The sequence below is a fragment of the Astatotilapia calliptera genome, chromosome 16 (genome assembly GCF_900246225.1).
Source record: "Astatotilapia calliptera chromosome 16, fAstCal1.2, whole genome shotgun sequence".
In the NCBI taxonomy this organism is placed as follows: Eukaryota; Metazoa; Chordata; class Actinopteri; order Cichliformes; family Cichlidae; genus Astatotilapia; species Astatotilapia calliptera.
The window spans coordinates 15,693,257-15,705,268 of NC_039317.1; the positions used below are offsets into that span (position 1 = coordinate 15,693,257).

At 40.7% G+C, this 12,012-nt stretch overlaps 1 protein-coding gene across 1 annotated transcript in view; it reads left to right on the forward strand.

The window, feature by feature from the left end:
- col4a1 (collagen, type IV, alpha 1) overlaps positions 1 to 12,012 on the forward strand; it is a 49,622-nt gene that overhangs the window by 30,752 nt on the left and 6,858 nt on the right. The window contains exons 19-40 of the mRNA XM_026145793.1: positions 479 to 530; positions 648 to 683; positions 800 to 946; positions 1,081 to 1,164; positions 1,299 to 1,382; positions 3,203 to 3,273; positions 3,413 to 3,604; positions 4,563 to 4,731; positions 4,809 to 4,901; positions 5,077 to 5,181; positions 5,308 to 5,405; positions 5,545 to 5,695; positions 5,806 to 5,919; positions 6,159 to 6,326; positions 6,880 to 6,969; positions 7,381 to 7,533; positions 7,652 to 7,750; positions 7,851 to 7,940; positions 8,173 to 8,312; positions 9,862 to 9,988; positions 10,100 to 10,180; positions 10,562 to 10,660. Coding sequence (XP_026001578.1) covers positions 479 to 530; positions 648 to 683; positions 800 to 946; positions 1,081 to 1,164; positions 1,299 to 1,382; positions 3,203 to 3,273; positions 3,413 to 3,604; positions 4,563 to 4,731; positions 4,809 to 4,901; positions 5,077 to 5,181; positions 5,308 to 5,405; positions 5,545 to 5,695; positions 5,806 to 5,919; positions 6,159 to 6,326; positions 6,880 to 6,969; positions 7,381 to 7,533; positions 7,652 to 7,750; positions 7,851 to 7,940; positions 8,173 to 8,312; positions 9,862 to 9,988; positions 10,100 to 10,180; positions 10,562 to 10,660 — 2,443 coding nt within the window. The remainder of the gene's footprint in view (positions 1 to 478; positions 531 to 647; positions 684 to 799; positions 947 to 1,080; positions 1,165 to 1,298; positions 1,383 to 3,202; positions 3,274 to 3,412; positions 3,605 to 4,562; positions 4,732 to 4,808; positions 4,902 to 5,076; positions 5,182 to 5,307; positions 5,406 to 5,544; positions 5,696 to 5,805; positions 5,920 to 6,158; positions 6,327 to 6,879; positions 6,970 to 7,380; positions 7,534 to 7,651; positions 7,751 to 7,850; positions 7,941 to 8,172; positions 8,313 to 9,861; positions 9,989 to 10,099; positions 10,181 to 10,561; positions 10,661 to 12,012) is intronic.

Sequence of the window (12,012 nt, forward strand, 5' to 3'; positions counted from 1 at the left end):
CTTTGATCACCGTATAAGGAGGTACAATTTAGAGAGGCGATGACGGATCTTTCGCAGGTGTGGTTAGATGTGCATGGTGATTTTTGTCTTATGATGACTTCCACAAACTATTATTTGGATTTATGTGGAATGATTGTACAGCGTATACCTTTAAAGATTTTTGAAGATAAGATCTGTGTGGATAAGTTTGAATCAATTTTGATTTTTCTCTAATCCACACAGAGTCAGAAGTACATATTGAGGGTCAAACATATACAAACCGTCACTGAAAACCTTTAATAAGCAGTGTTGATGCTTCTCCAGTGTCTTAACTTGACAAGGCCTATTAACTTCCCACGTTGATCATGACTGGCTACAACTGTTAGTTTGTCTTTGAAGCATAAAAAGGATTAGCATAGATGTGGGTTCACCTACATAGATTTAAGTGACATGAAAGTTAAATAAATCCTGACATTATGCAATTTTATTAATTATGCAGGGTGTTGGCCCTCGTGGCGCTCCTGGTTCCCCAGGTTCAAAAGGAGAGAAAGGTAAAAGCATGATATAATATGTTATCAAATCCACTAAAGCACACTCATGAACTCCATTGTGAATCTGTGATCACTCCGGTGTTTTCCCTTTCCTCATGCTTTCTTCTTAATCTATAGGTTTTCCTGGTCCTCGGGGAGAGCCGGGTCTAACAGGTATAAATAAACTCATAATCTTTTTTTAAACAGCAAAACATGAAGCCTTCACATCTTAGTTATAAACACGCTAATCTTAATAAGACACCTGATGACTTTCCTGTTCTGTATTTCAGGCAGACACATTGAAGGGCCTCGTGGAGAGAAGGGAGACAAAGGAGAGGTGGGTGAAAAGGGAGACAGAGGTGTGGAAGGAGAGCCTCTTGTCGGACCTCCAGGACAACCGGGGAACCCTGGTCCTCCTGGACCACCCGGACCACCAAGTATGTCTGATCTTTGAATGATGCAATCATTTTATTATATGAGAATAAGGGAAACGTCAATACAATCTGTATCTGCCAGTTTTTGTTAAACAATCTAATGTGCGTGTGTGTGCCTTTGTCTGTGTGTTTACAAGTCAACCCTGGTGAATGTAACATTCAGAAGGGGAATCGTGGCCTACCTGGACCTCCAGGGTTACAAGGGGAAGTGGGACAGAAAGGTAAGGACAGCAGCTGCTACTGGTGACATATCCATTTAGATTAAATATAAATGTGTCTGTTTCCAAGGGACTGCTGAAAAACGCTTTATGTAAAACATAATTTTTTAAATTGCTGTTTCTGCAAACTGTTTCAGGTGACAAAGGGGATACGTGTGTTCAGTGTGAAGGCACTGTCACACCTGGATTACGTGGTCCTCCAGGTCCTAAAGGAGACACAGGTGAGTTAAATGTGGTCACATTCAAATTTGAAGTATATTTTTAAAAAAATGGTCATGTCCAGTCTGCAAACTCTGCAGACTCGTTTGGAAATGTAAAAAGCCAGAAGCAGCAGGAGTAAAACACTACAAAGAAAAAACAGAAATAAAGAGTAAGGGCAAGACAGACATGTTATATACACACAGAAGGGTAATCAAGAATTGGAGCTAGGTGAGGAAAACAAGACATAGCTGAACTAAATCAGAAGAAGTGTCAGGAAGCGCTGTGTGGCAGGCAGGAGTTGGACTCAAAATGCAGGTACTCAGGCACGAGGTTTAAACACAAAGAACTCAGCTTTATTTGCTGGCAGGGAAAAAGCATACAAAAGCAAACTAAACTGGAAAAATCACAACCCAAACTCACAGGGAGACACAAGGCGATCCACACAGCATGAGGGACGACACGACACTGACTCAGAGAAACACAGGGTTTAAATACACTGGGAAGTAACGAGGGGAATGAGACACAGAAGGAGGGCACAGCTGGGAGAAATCAGAACTGACGAGACAAGGAAGCAAAGCAGAACACATTCACATAAGACACAGACCTTCAAAGTAAAACAGGAAGTATAACACGGAGACGCGAACTTGACATGGTGGAGACAGCAGCTAAGAAACAGACATACAGTAACCCATAAAGCAGAGGACTCTAAGAACCAAAATACACAGAGGGAAATACTAAGCTTGGAACACAAGAAACTAGACTCGAGGGAGTAACAAAAGACCAACCATGAGAACATAATTCACAATACAGAGTGACAGAAAACACAAGAAACTCGAAACATGCAAAGACACAGACCAAGAAACACAGACTTACAAAGAACAGAGGGGGCACAGAGAAACAGTAAAGTAAGTAAAAAAACAAAACAAAAAAACAAAAAGCAGATAAAAAAACAACAACAAACAAAGACTCAAGAAATTCAGGTGAAACTAATAAGCACAGGAAAGACAAAAGCTGCAGGCAAATAGTCTAAAAAAAGATCTCTTTTGTCTTTTCCTTTTCCTTGGACTTGAGGTTAAGGAGAAACGTGAAGAAGAATGAATAAAGAGTTGGGAAAAGCAAATTCAACAGCACCAACACGCATGCTCATTTTCCTTAGATGCTTTGTTAGAGGTGTTGTTACAGTATTGTTTCATGCAGGTCAAATAAATGGGAATCACCAATGTTGAGGTTGAAATATTAAAATGAAATATATGTACTATGAGCTGAAATGTTTGCCCACTCTGATGATCATATTAGATCTGACCAAGACATGAGCACTCTGACGAAAGCAAGAGTATCACTGTCAAAGCCTGTAATTAAGAAAACGCTTTCATAAATGTAAACAAAGAGTGTTTACAACGACAGTACGGAGAAAGAGACAAATGGCTCATGAAGCACAGTGGAGGCAACGTTAGGACTGCCAGCTGAACCGGGTCACTAACGTTTACTGATGATGTGACTGCTGATAGAAGTAGCTGGATGCCTTCTGAAGGCTATATCCTCTGCTTAGATACAAATGCTAATGTTAGTGATAAAATGCTAAATGCTGCAAACAGTACAAAGCAACCAGTAACTGAAATCAGCTGCAGTAAAGCTTTATGCAGCTGCAGTATTGTCAAGAAACATCTGGCCCTAACTATATTTTTGAACATTTATTTTGTTTTCTCATTTATTTTGTTTTTTTCCTCAACTTTTCACAGTTGTGGCAGTCATTGGTTTCACTATTCCTTTTTTCTGTGTTTTACCCATTCAAATGAGTATTTAATAAATTAAAGATGCACAATGTCCATTTTCACTTCAGGACCTCCTGGTGTAGTAGGCGGTAAAGGACAAAAGGGTATTCCTGGACAACCTGGACAACCTGGACAACCTGTGAGCAGAATATTATTTGAGACACCAATGACAGAATCAGCTTAGGCTGATTTTTCTTTCACAGTTTCACTGAGAAAAAAATAGATCATGAACAGCAGTGTACTTTTTTTCCCTTTTTTCTTTTTTTACCTGTCTGCAGGGTGCTCAAGGAAATCCTGGATTAAGAGGGGCTCCTGGTGCTGTTGGTGAACCAGGGGACATTTTTGTTGCTCCTGGTCTGAAGGGGGACAAGGGTCTGCCTGGTCGTAATGGATTACCTGGACGGCCCGGGCTGGATGGAATACCAGGAAGAGATGGTCCCACAGGATTTCCTGGCCTGAAAGGAGAACCTGTAAGTGACATCAGTGTAAAATTGCTGTGCAACCTTTTACTATCGTCTCTGGCGTTATTCACTATAACTATGTGACGACAGGGCTTGGAATAGAAACCTAATTCTGAAAAAGCTAAGATGCTATTTAAAATATAAGGAAAAATAGAATGCAATGCAAATCTCATAAAGGGGATACAATTTTAAGAAAAATTTGACCTCATTTTTAGTTTTAGTTTGATGGAAGCAACACGTCTCAAAGATGGTGGGGCAGGTTCACATTTACCTCTGTGTCGCATCATCTGTGAGGAGACCAGCTGATGCACTTTTGGGACTTTTGTTCCATTATTGTGTCATATGGGATTGCAGCTGCTCAAGAGTTCTGGGTCATTTTTGTTGTACTTTTCGTGACATTGTACTCCAGATGTTTTAAACTGATGAAAGGTCTGGTCTGCAGGGAGATGAGTTCAGCACCTGGACTCTTCTACTAAGAAGCCATGATGCTGTAATAGATGTGGTTTAGCATTTTCTTGCTGAAATATGCAAGGGCTTGTGTTGCTCTACAACCTTTTAGCACTGATGGTGCCCTTTCCAGATGTTTAGTTTCCCAATTTTATAGGCACCAATGCAACTCAAAACCGATCAAGATAAAGTCTCGATCAGATAACACGCCAGAGGACACAATGTCCATGACTCTCTCTCTCTAACGTGTCCTTTTTATACCCGGTCATGTTGCTGACCGGTTGTCATTCAAATTGATTAGTTGCAAAATCATGGTACATCTTTTTTGTACCACTTGCTTTTCCTGCCTTTTTCACCCCCTTCCTAATTTTTTGAGATTCTTCGCTGCTGTCAAATTCAAAATGTGAGAGCAGGTCACTCTGTGATTGCTGCATTCTCAGTGAAGTGTTTATTCGTTTTAACTTGTGGTTGGCTTTTCTAAAAGAAAAGTGACATAAATTTTCACCAATCTTCTCCTCAGGCCAGAGAGGGCATCAAGGGTGAACGTGGACCAGATGGTGATCCCGGTCCTATTGGCCCTCTAGGAGAGAGGGGTCCGCCTGGTCTGCCAGGCTTTGGCCGACCAGGACAGACTGGAGATAAGGGCAGTCAGGGGAATCCAGGAGTTCCTGGACAACCTGGACGACCTGGTAAGCATGAACTCTGAAACCCAGGTTTGTGATACTGCACTTGCACACTGATTGATAACATACCTTGTGTCCACCAGGTACGAAAGGTGAGCCAGGGAAAGGTGTGAGCACTCCTGGTCCTCAGGGCGTACCCGGACCACGAGGAGAACCAGGCAGAGAGGGACCTATAGGTGAGCAACATAGTAAACATGATTTCATTTAACTCCAATTAAAAACATGTTTTCTGTATTTGTTTTTAATTTTGTGTTAATTAATACCATGGAAGGGCAAAATATGATCCAAAAAATTCATGTATATGTAAAAATAGTTTGTTTCGTTTACTATACAATTTGTTGTTGGCTGCAGGTGACAAAGGCCTTCCAGGAGACGAAGGGTTGCCCGGTTTTCCAGGAGAAAAGGGTGAACAAGGACCTCCTGGGATTGGATTTCCAGGCCCAACTGGTCCTAAAGGTGAGTTATTTCATAATATTGACTACAACCCTCCTTTCTAAGTATCATGGAGCAAAATGTATACAGGGTTTGTACATGAGGTAAGCGATACAGAACTTAGAGAAACATTTTTTTTCATGTTTGTAGGAAGCAGTGGAATTCCAGGAGCCCCCGGATTACCAGGAGAACCAGGAAGATCAGGAAAGGATGGCACAACAGGATCTCCTGGTCCACGTGGACCAAAGGTTTGGATTTGTCACTATTTATAAATCTAATTATACTTGTAGAAAGCAAAAGCAAAGTATCACTGGATATAGAGCGACTAACTTTAGAGATTTAACTCCCAGGTGAATCAGTGTCAGTGCTTATTTGGATAACTTACAGGGTGAACCTGGACGGGGACTTCCAGGTCCCAAAGGTTCACAAGGCCACCAAGGAATTCCTGGCTTCCAGGGAGAGAAGGGCAGCATTGGATACCCTGGTGTTCCTGGACGAGAAGGACATGCAGGCCCACCTGGACCTCAGGGTCTCAAAGGTATGGCAGGATTATTACAAATTTGCTCTGAAGCTATTTTTGCAATTAATTGATGCTGAAAAGTTCCATCTTCGGTACCAAGACCATTATTTTTTTCTTTTTAAAAATAGGTGATGTGGGACCTCCTGGACTTCCAGGACTGGTTGGCAAATCCGGTCCTCCAGGAAAAGGATTGCCTGGACCTCCTGGACTACAGGGACCTCCTGGAGAGCCTGGTCCTCATGGTGAGCTACAACTCAGCAGAAAAAAAATATTATTTTTCTTGCAAGATAATCTGTACCATCTCACAAAGAAATCCATAGGGCAAGATAATAAAACAATCATGGCTGTATATGCAGTTTCAAGTCCTGTGCATGCTACTTTGACACCATAATAGAAAGCTGAAACTCAGAACAGAAGCAAAGCAAATTAATGTGATTAGTGCTGTAGAAATCAAATGTGTTTATGTGTGTGTCCTGTCCAGGTGGGGAAGGTGTAAAGGGGGAGAAGGGCTACCCAGGTCCTCCTGGTCTAGACATGCCAGGGCCTCAGGGAGAGAAAGGGAACCTTGGGTTTCCAGGAGTACCAGGTACTAAAGGACTGCCAGGGCCTGCAGGTTTACCAGGCAGGGATGGACTCATTGGAAACCAAGGTAAGACAAACAATCCTTTTGGACATTTGTGTGGCGGGATTTGTATGACAGTATTTTTTTTTTGCTCATTATACTTTTTATTTAAAGGGTCAGTTTGTGAAAAAGTAAAAAATATATTTTTTAATGAACATAATTTACAGTTTACCATCTTTACTGCTCCCACAATGAACTAGATACACTGAGGTTGTTTCAAGGTGTAACTGCTTACGTGTCAAGCTGTTGTCAGTAACTTTTAACACCTTCTGTGCATGTTTCAAATTAAAAATCTTCAAAGTAAGGATATAAGGATAACAATGTTTTTAGTATGAAATATATCCACAGAAATGTTGAGCTTTACTGCCAGTTTCCCCACTAACTAAAGAAAATAACCACAGAGCTTGGAATCAATAAACTAATGAGAAACTAATGAGAAAAGGGTTTCTGATGGAAAAGTTGAAGCTATATCCAATGCATCACATTGCATTTATGTCATTTTAAAATTTGATTACGATGTAGTGTGTTTTCCTGACGTGACACAAGCTTATTTAAAGCATTCACCCATTTAATCTTTTAGGTGTTAAAGGTGAAATGGGATTAATGGGAACACCTGGAATACCGGGATATCCTGGGCCTCCCGGTACACCTGGATCTACTGGTCCGAGAGGTGAGGAATGCCAAATATAAAAACTCATGTTTTTTCTATTCCATGTCTCACAATTTAGGCCAGGGGTAGGGAACTTCAGGCCTCGAGAGCCAGTGTCCTGCCAGTTTTAGATGTGTCCTTGATCCAGCACAGCTGATTTAAATGGCTAAATTACCTCCTCAACATGTCTTGAAGTTCTCCAGAAGCTGGTAATGAACTAATCATTTGATTCAGGTGTGATGACCCAGGGTGAGATCTAAAACCTGCAGGACACCGGCTCTCGAGGACTAACGTTCCCTACCCCTGATTTAGGCTACTTGTGGTTTATTCATCAGTAGCAGTTCAATTAAATTGAGTGTTTTGTATATATAGTGCCAAACCACAACAAGAGTCACCACAATAAAAATGTCTTTTTCCTTCCATTCCTCTCAGGTGATCCTGGTCTTACTGGACCAAGAGGTGATATTGGAGAGCCTGGACTAAAAGGTGACAGAGGAGAGCCGGGTGTTCAGGGACCTCCTGGGAACATGAGTGATGTTGACATGGACCACATGAAGGGAGTGAAGGGAGACAAAGGAGACATAGGTATAAAACAACATATGCGTCTTTTTAGAATTTGTTCACATTTATTTATTTACAAACAAACCCATTTTTGAATCTGTATATTTGCCTATAGTTTAAGGAATACTTTTTTTACTTTTAGGTAGCCCAGGGACCAGTGGAGTGAGGGGCATACCTGGATTGCCAGGAGATCCTGGAATGCCAGGGAAAGATGGAGAGCCTGGATTACCTGGAAAACCTGGTGAGTTATCTGACCAGAACTTCAATTTGTGCTATTGCATTATTTTTATATGTGCTAATTTTTAAGCAAGTGTAATTGTAATGTTATTGATATTTTTCAGGTGACAAAGGAGACTCTGGCGAACCTGGAGAGCCTGGTGGTATGGGACCACCTGGACCGAAGGGTGGTGCAGGGGAGATGGGAGTACCAGGTAGAGGCACACGGATAATACACAAATTGTGAGAATGAATGTATGGGTACAAGCCTGTAATAAATGTGTTACAGTCAGTACAATTTAAGTTCTATAAAAACACAAGTGCGAGCACCTGTATTAAGACCGTTTCAGGCAGGGGAAAATCTTAGCTTACATTTCACTGTGACGAGCAACAGCTATGCACATTAAATTAATTGATTGTTAATGGACACATTGTCTGCTTTTGCAGGTCCAAGTGGTCCAAAGGGTGTCAAAGGAGATTTAGGTACACCTGGACATCCTGGATTCAGAGGCACGGATGGAGAAAAGGGAGACACAGGATTACCTGGTGAGCCGGGTATTGGCGTCCCAGGATTTCCAGGACAAAAGGTATTCCACTATTAAAAAACCTTTGATTGTTACAACACTGATTCTACAGATACAGGCAGAAATTTGAGTCAGCATCAACTCCACAGTACAATACATATTAATAATTATTATATAAGTAGACAAGACCTATGATGGGCTTTGGTAGCAAGTGTCATTCAATAATAAAAATCATTTCCAGTTTAACAAATACCACTGTGATTTATAGTGAGGGATTCTAATCCTATAATATTCTTATAATTTCAGTACTACAACATTATTCCACCTTGGCTGATTGAATTTAAAATGTGCTGACTTACAAAAATATGAACAGATCCTAATTGTTTATGGTAGTTTCATTTTAACTGAGAGAAGCAGAATATCAACAGCTTCTTCTTTAGCCACTCCTTTGTTTCCTTGCTGGCATCTTCAGTGTTCTGGCTGAGGGAAGGAGGTTCTTGGCCAAGGTTTTTATGATACACGGCCCTGCCCAAGGCATAATGTTTCTAACTCCATGCTCGACTGTGGGGATGGTGTTCTTTGGTTCATGTTCAGATTTCTCTTCCTCCAAACACAGTGGGGCAAGCTTACATCTAACCACGGCGCTTTCTCCCAGGCCCTCTCTGAGTCACTAAGATGTTCAATGGCAAACTTGAGACGGGTCTTGTACATGTGCCTTTTTATGTGCAAGATTTAACCCATTACGGCATGGTATACCAATGATTTTCTTGGGGACTGTGGTCCCAACTGCCTTAAGATCATTAATAAACTCTTCCCATAACGTTTGGGCTGATCCACAGCCTTTCTCTTGATCATCTTCATGCCATAAGGCAAGATCTTGCATGGAGCTGTTGGTCATTTCCTATTTTTTCCATTTCAGAATAGTCACATCAGTAGTTGTCACCTTCTCACCAGTCAGGTTTACAAATCTTGTTCTTGGTATCCCTTGCCAGGGACAAGTCCAAAGCTCACCTCTCTGGTCTTGCACATGGTGGTGGAGAGGCTGGAATGGGACAAACTGATTCTGTGGTTGTGGTTTATACACATAACGATCTGAGAGCAGGAGTATCTGTAAATGATTGACTGATTGATTGTAATTTGTGTGACACATGGGTACAGCCAATCTGTGGGAGCCAGAATTACGGGTGGTTTTTAATGTATCGGATACTTCATTCAATGACATACAAATCAATTGAAAACTTTTATGTGTTTTTCAGGATCTTTGATTGATATTCTGTCTCTCTCCATAAAAGCTGTTAGAGAAATGAAACACTGTTTATTTCTTTGGAAGTGAACAAACTTAAAATTTAAGGAAATCAAATAATTAAATACAAACTGTATTTGTCAAAAGTGTGAAGATGAAATGATCAACACACTCTGCTTCTCATGTCCAGTGCAGGTCTGATGTTATTAACAGGTCGTCATTACAAGGCTGTTAACTGACACTCAGCAGAGGTGGAAAGGCAAACATCGCAGTAGCTGCCGTTAAATTTTCAAAAATAGTCAGAGTAGTTCCTTTATATTAATGAGCCCTTCCATTTCTTTAATTAGAATTCCTGCTTTATTTGTACAGGGTCAGACTGGCGGGCCAGGATCCCCAGGACAAGCTGGAGATAAGGGTCAGAAAGGCCAAGAGGGCATGCCTGGCAAGCCAGGACTGCCAGGACCCAAAGGAGAACAAGGCAGTCCTGGGTATCAAGGTCGGATTTCAGTCTGGGTTGTCAATTTAGTTTTGCTTACCTGGTCAAATCAAGGTACAGTAGTCATACATGTTGTGTTTTAAGGTGTATTGTGATCTGTGTGTTGTACAGGTCAGTCAGGTAGACCAGGGGACAAGGGTACCCCTGGACTTCCTGGGTTTGTAGGAGAGCCTGGTCAAGATGGCCGGCCTGGTAAGTAAGAGGCTTGTTTATCAGGCAACTGTATCCACATATTTACATTACACTAATTTATTCATGGTTTGAGGCAATCTTGTGGGACACATTTGAGGTAAAAAAAAAGAGTAATCACTGAGTTGTGATTTTTGGATCAGTAAGGTGAGTGTGCCACTTCTCAAAACTCTCAAAGGGTGGTAACCTTGCTTGACCGTTTTTCACATCAATTATGTTAAGAAACCACTTTGGCTAAATTCTGAGTTTAAATATAAGCTTTTTGGTTTTTTCTGTAATGAGCACTGACAGCTAAATGATGTACGTGTCCCAGGCAAATTAGTGTTTTTGAAACTGTGACTCTTCCAGTTTGACACTGTAGTATGTATACTTGTTGTTTTCCAGGCGAAGTTGGCCGGCAGGGGTCTTCTGGTCAAAAGGGAGATAAAGGAGATTCTGGACTTGATGGAATCCCAGGGTCCACAGGAGAGAGAGGACAGCCAGGTTAGTCTGTAAGAAGTTACAAGAAGACTGCCAACCATCCAGTGAGAGAGTTTTTTACTCCACTGTAGGAAAAGAGCCTTCAATCATTTTTTTCAACATCAAAAGCAAAAAAAAAAACCCTAAACAAAAAAAACTCAAAAAACAAACAAACAAACAAACAAAAATCACAGCTGTTGTAAAAATAGACGTATCCTTTGGACTACATATATTGAAGGATCAGTATTAGCACTGGGGCCATGGCCGTGTTAGGAACCAAACTTGCCTTATTTGGATGAAAGGTTGCTTAGACAACGTTAGCAAGACACATAGGCTAATTCAAGGTAAAGGAATCTCACTGAAAAAAATCTGAGGCAGAAATGTGATGGATGGTCTGTGCCACACAACAAGTCATAAAATTAGATAATCCAATAAAAATGCTCCAAAAGGCACCAACGGCACACACTCAGTGAAGTCCAGTTTAATGATGGAAAGTTATAGATCAGGCCTTGCAGACATAATCAACCCCAGCTCCCTGTCAGGTCACCTATCAGTCTCAAAATTCACTCTCCTCAGATTTTATATGAAACTATAAAAAAAACCTTTTTTTTGTACAAATGTTTTTAATGCTTTGTTTAAATTTTGAGATTTTTTTTACATGCTGGGCTTTTTTGGCTCTTACATGAAACCTTCATTTTTCAGTTCTTTAGGTTGCATCTTAATCATTTTCTTTGAACTTGTGTGAAGCTAAGCTTTAACCTCTGAACCTGAAATTGTGTAGCCATCTTGTACTATATGTCATTCATAAAAAACTAACACATCAGGAAGTATACAAAGAATGAGAATATATATATATATATATACATATATATATATATATATATATATATATATATATATATATATATATATATATATATATATATATATATATATATATATATATATATATATATATATATATATATATACATATATATATATACATATATATATATATACATATATATATATATATATATATAAAACACCCAGCACGCCCCTGCGGGCGGTTTATCCTTCAAGCTCGGGTCCTCTACCAGAGGCCTGGGAGCTTGAGGGTCCTGCGCAGTATCTTAGCTGTTCCCAGGACTGCGCTCTTCTGGACAGAGATCTCCGATGTTGTTCCTGGGATCTGCTGGAGCCACTCGCCTAGCTTGGGAGTCACCGCACCTAGTGCTCCAATTACCACGGGGACCACCGTTACCTTCACCCTCCACATCCTCTCGAGCTCTTCTCTGAGCCCTTGGTATTTCTCCAGCTTCTCGTGTTCCTTCTTCCTGATATTGCTGTCATTTGGAACCGCTACATCGATCACTACGGCCGTCTTCTTCTGT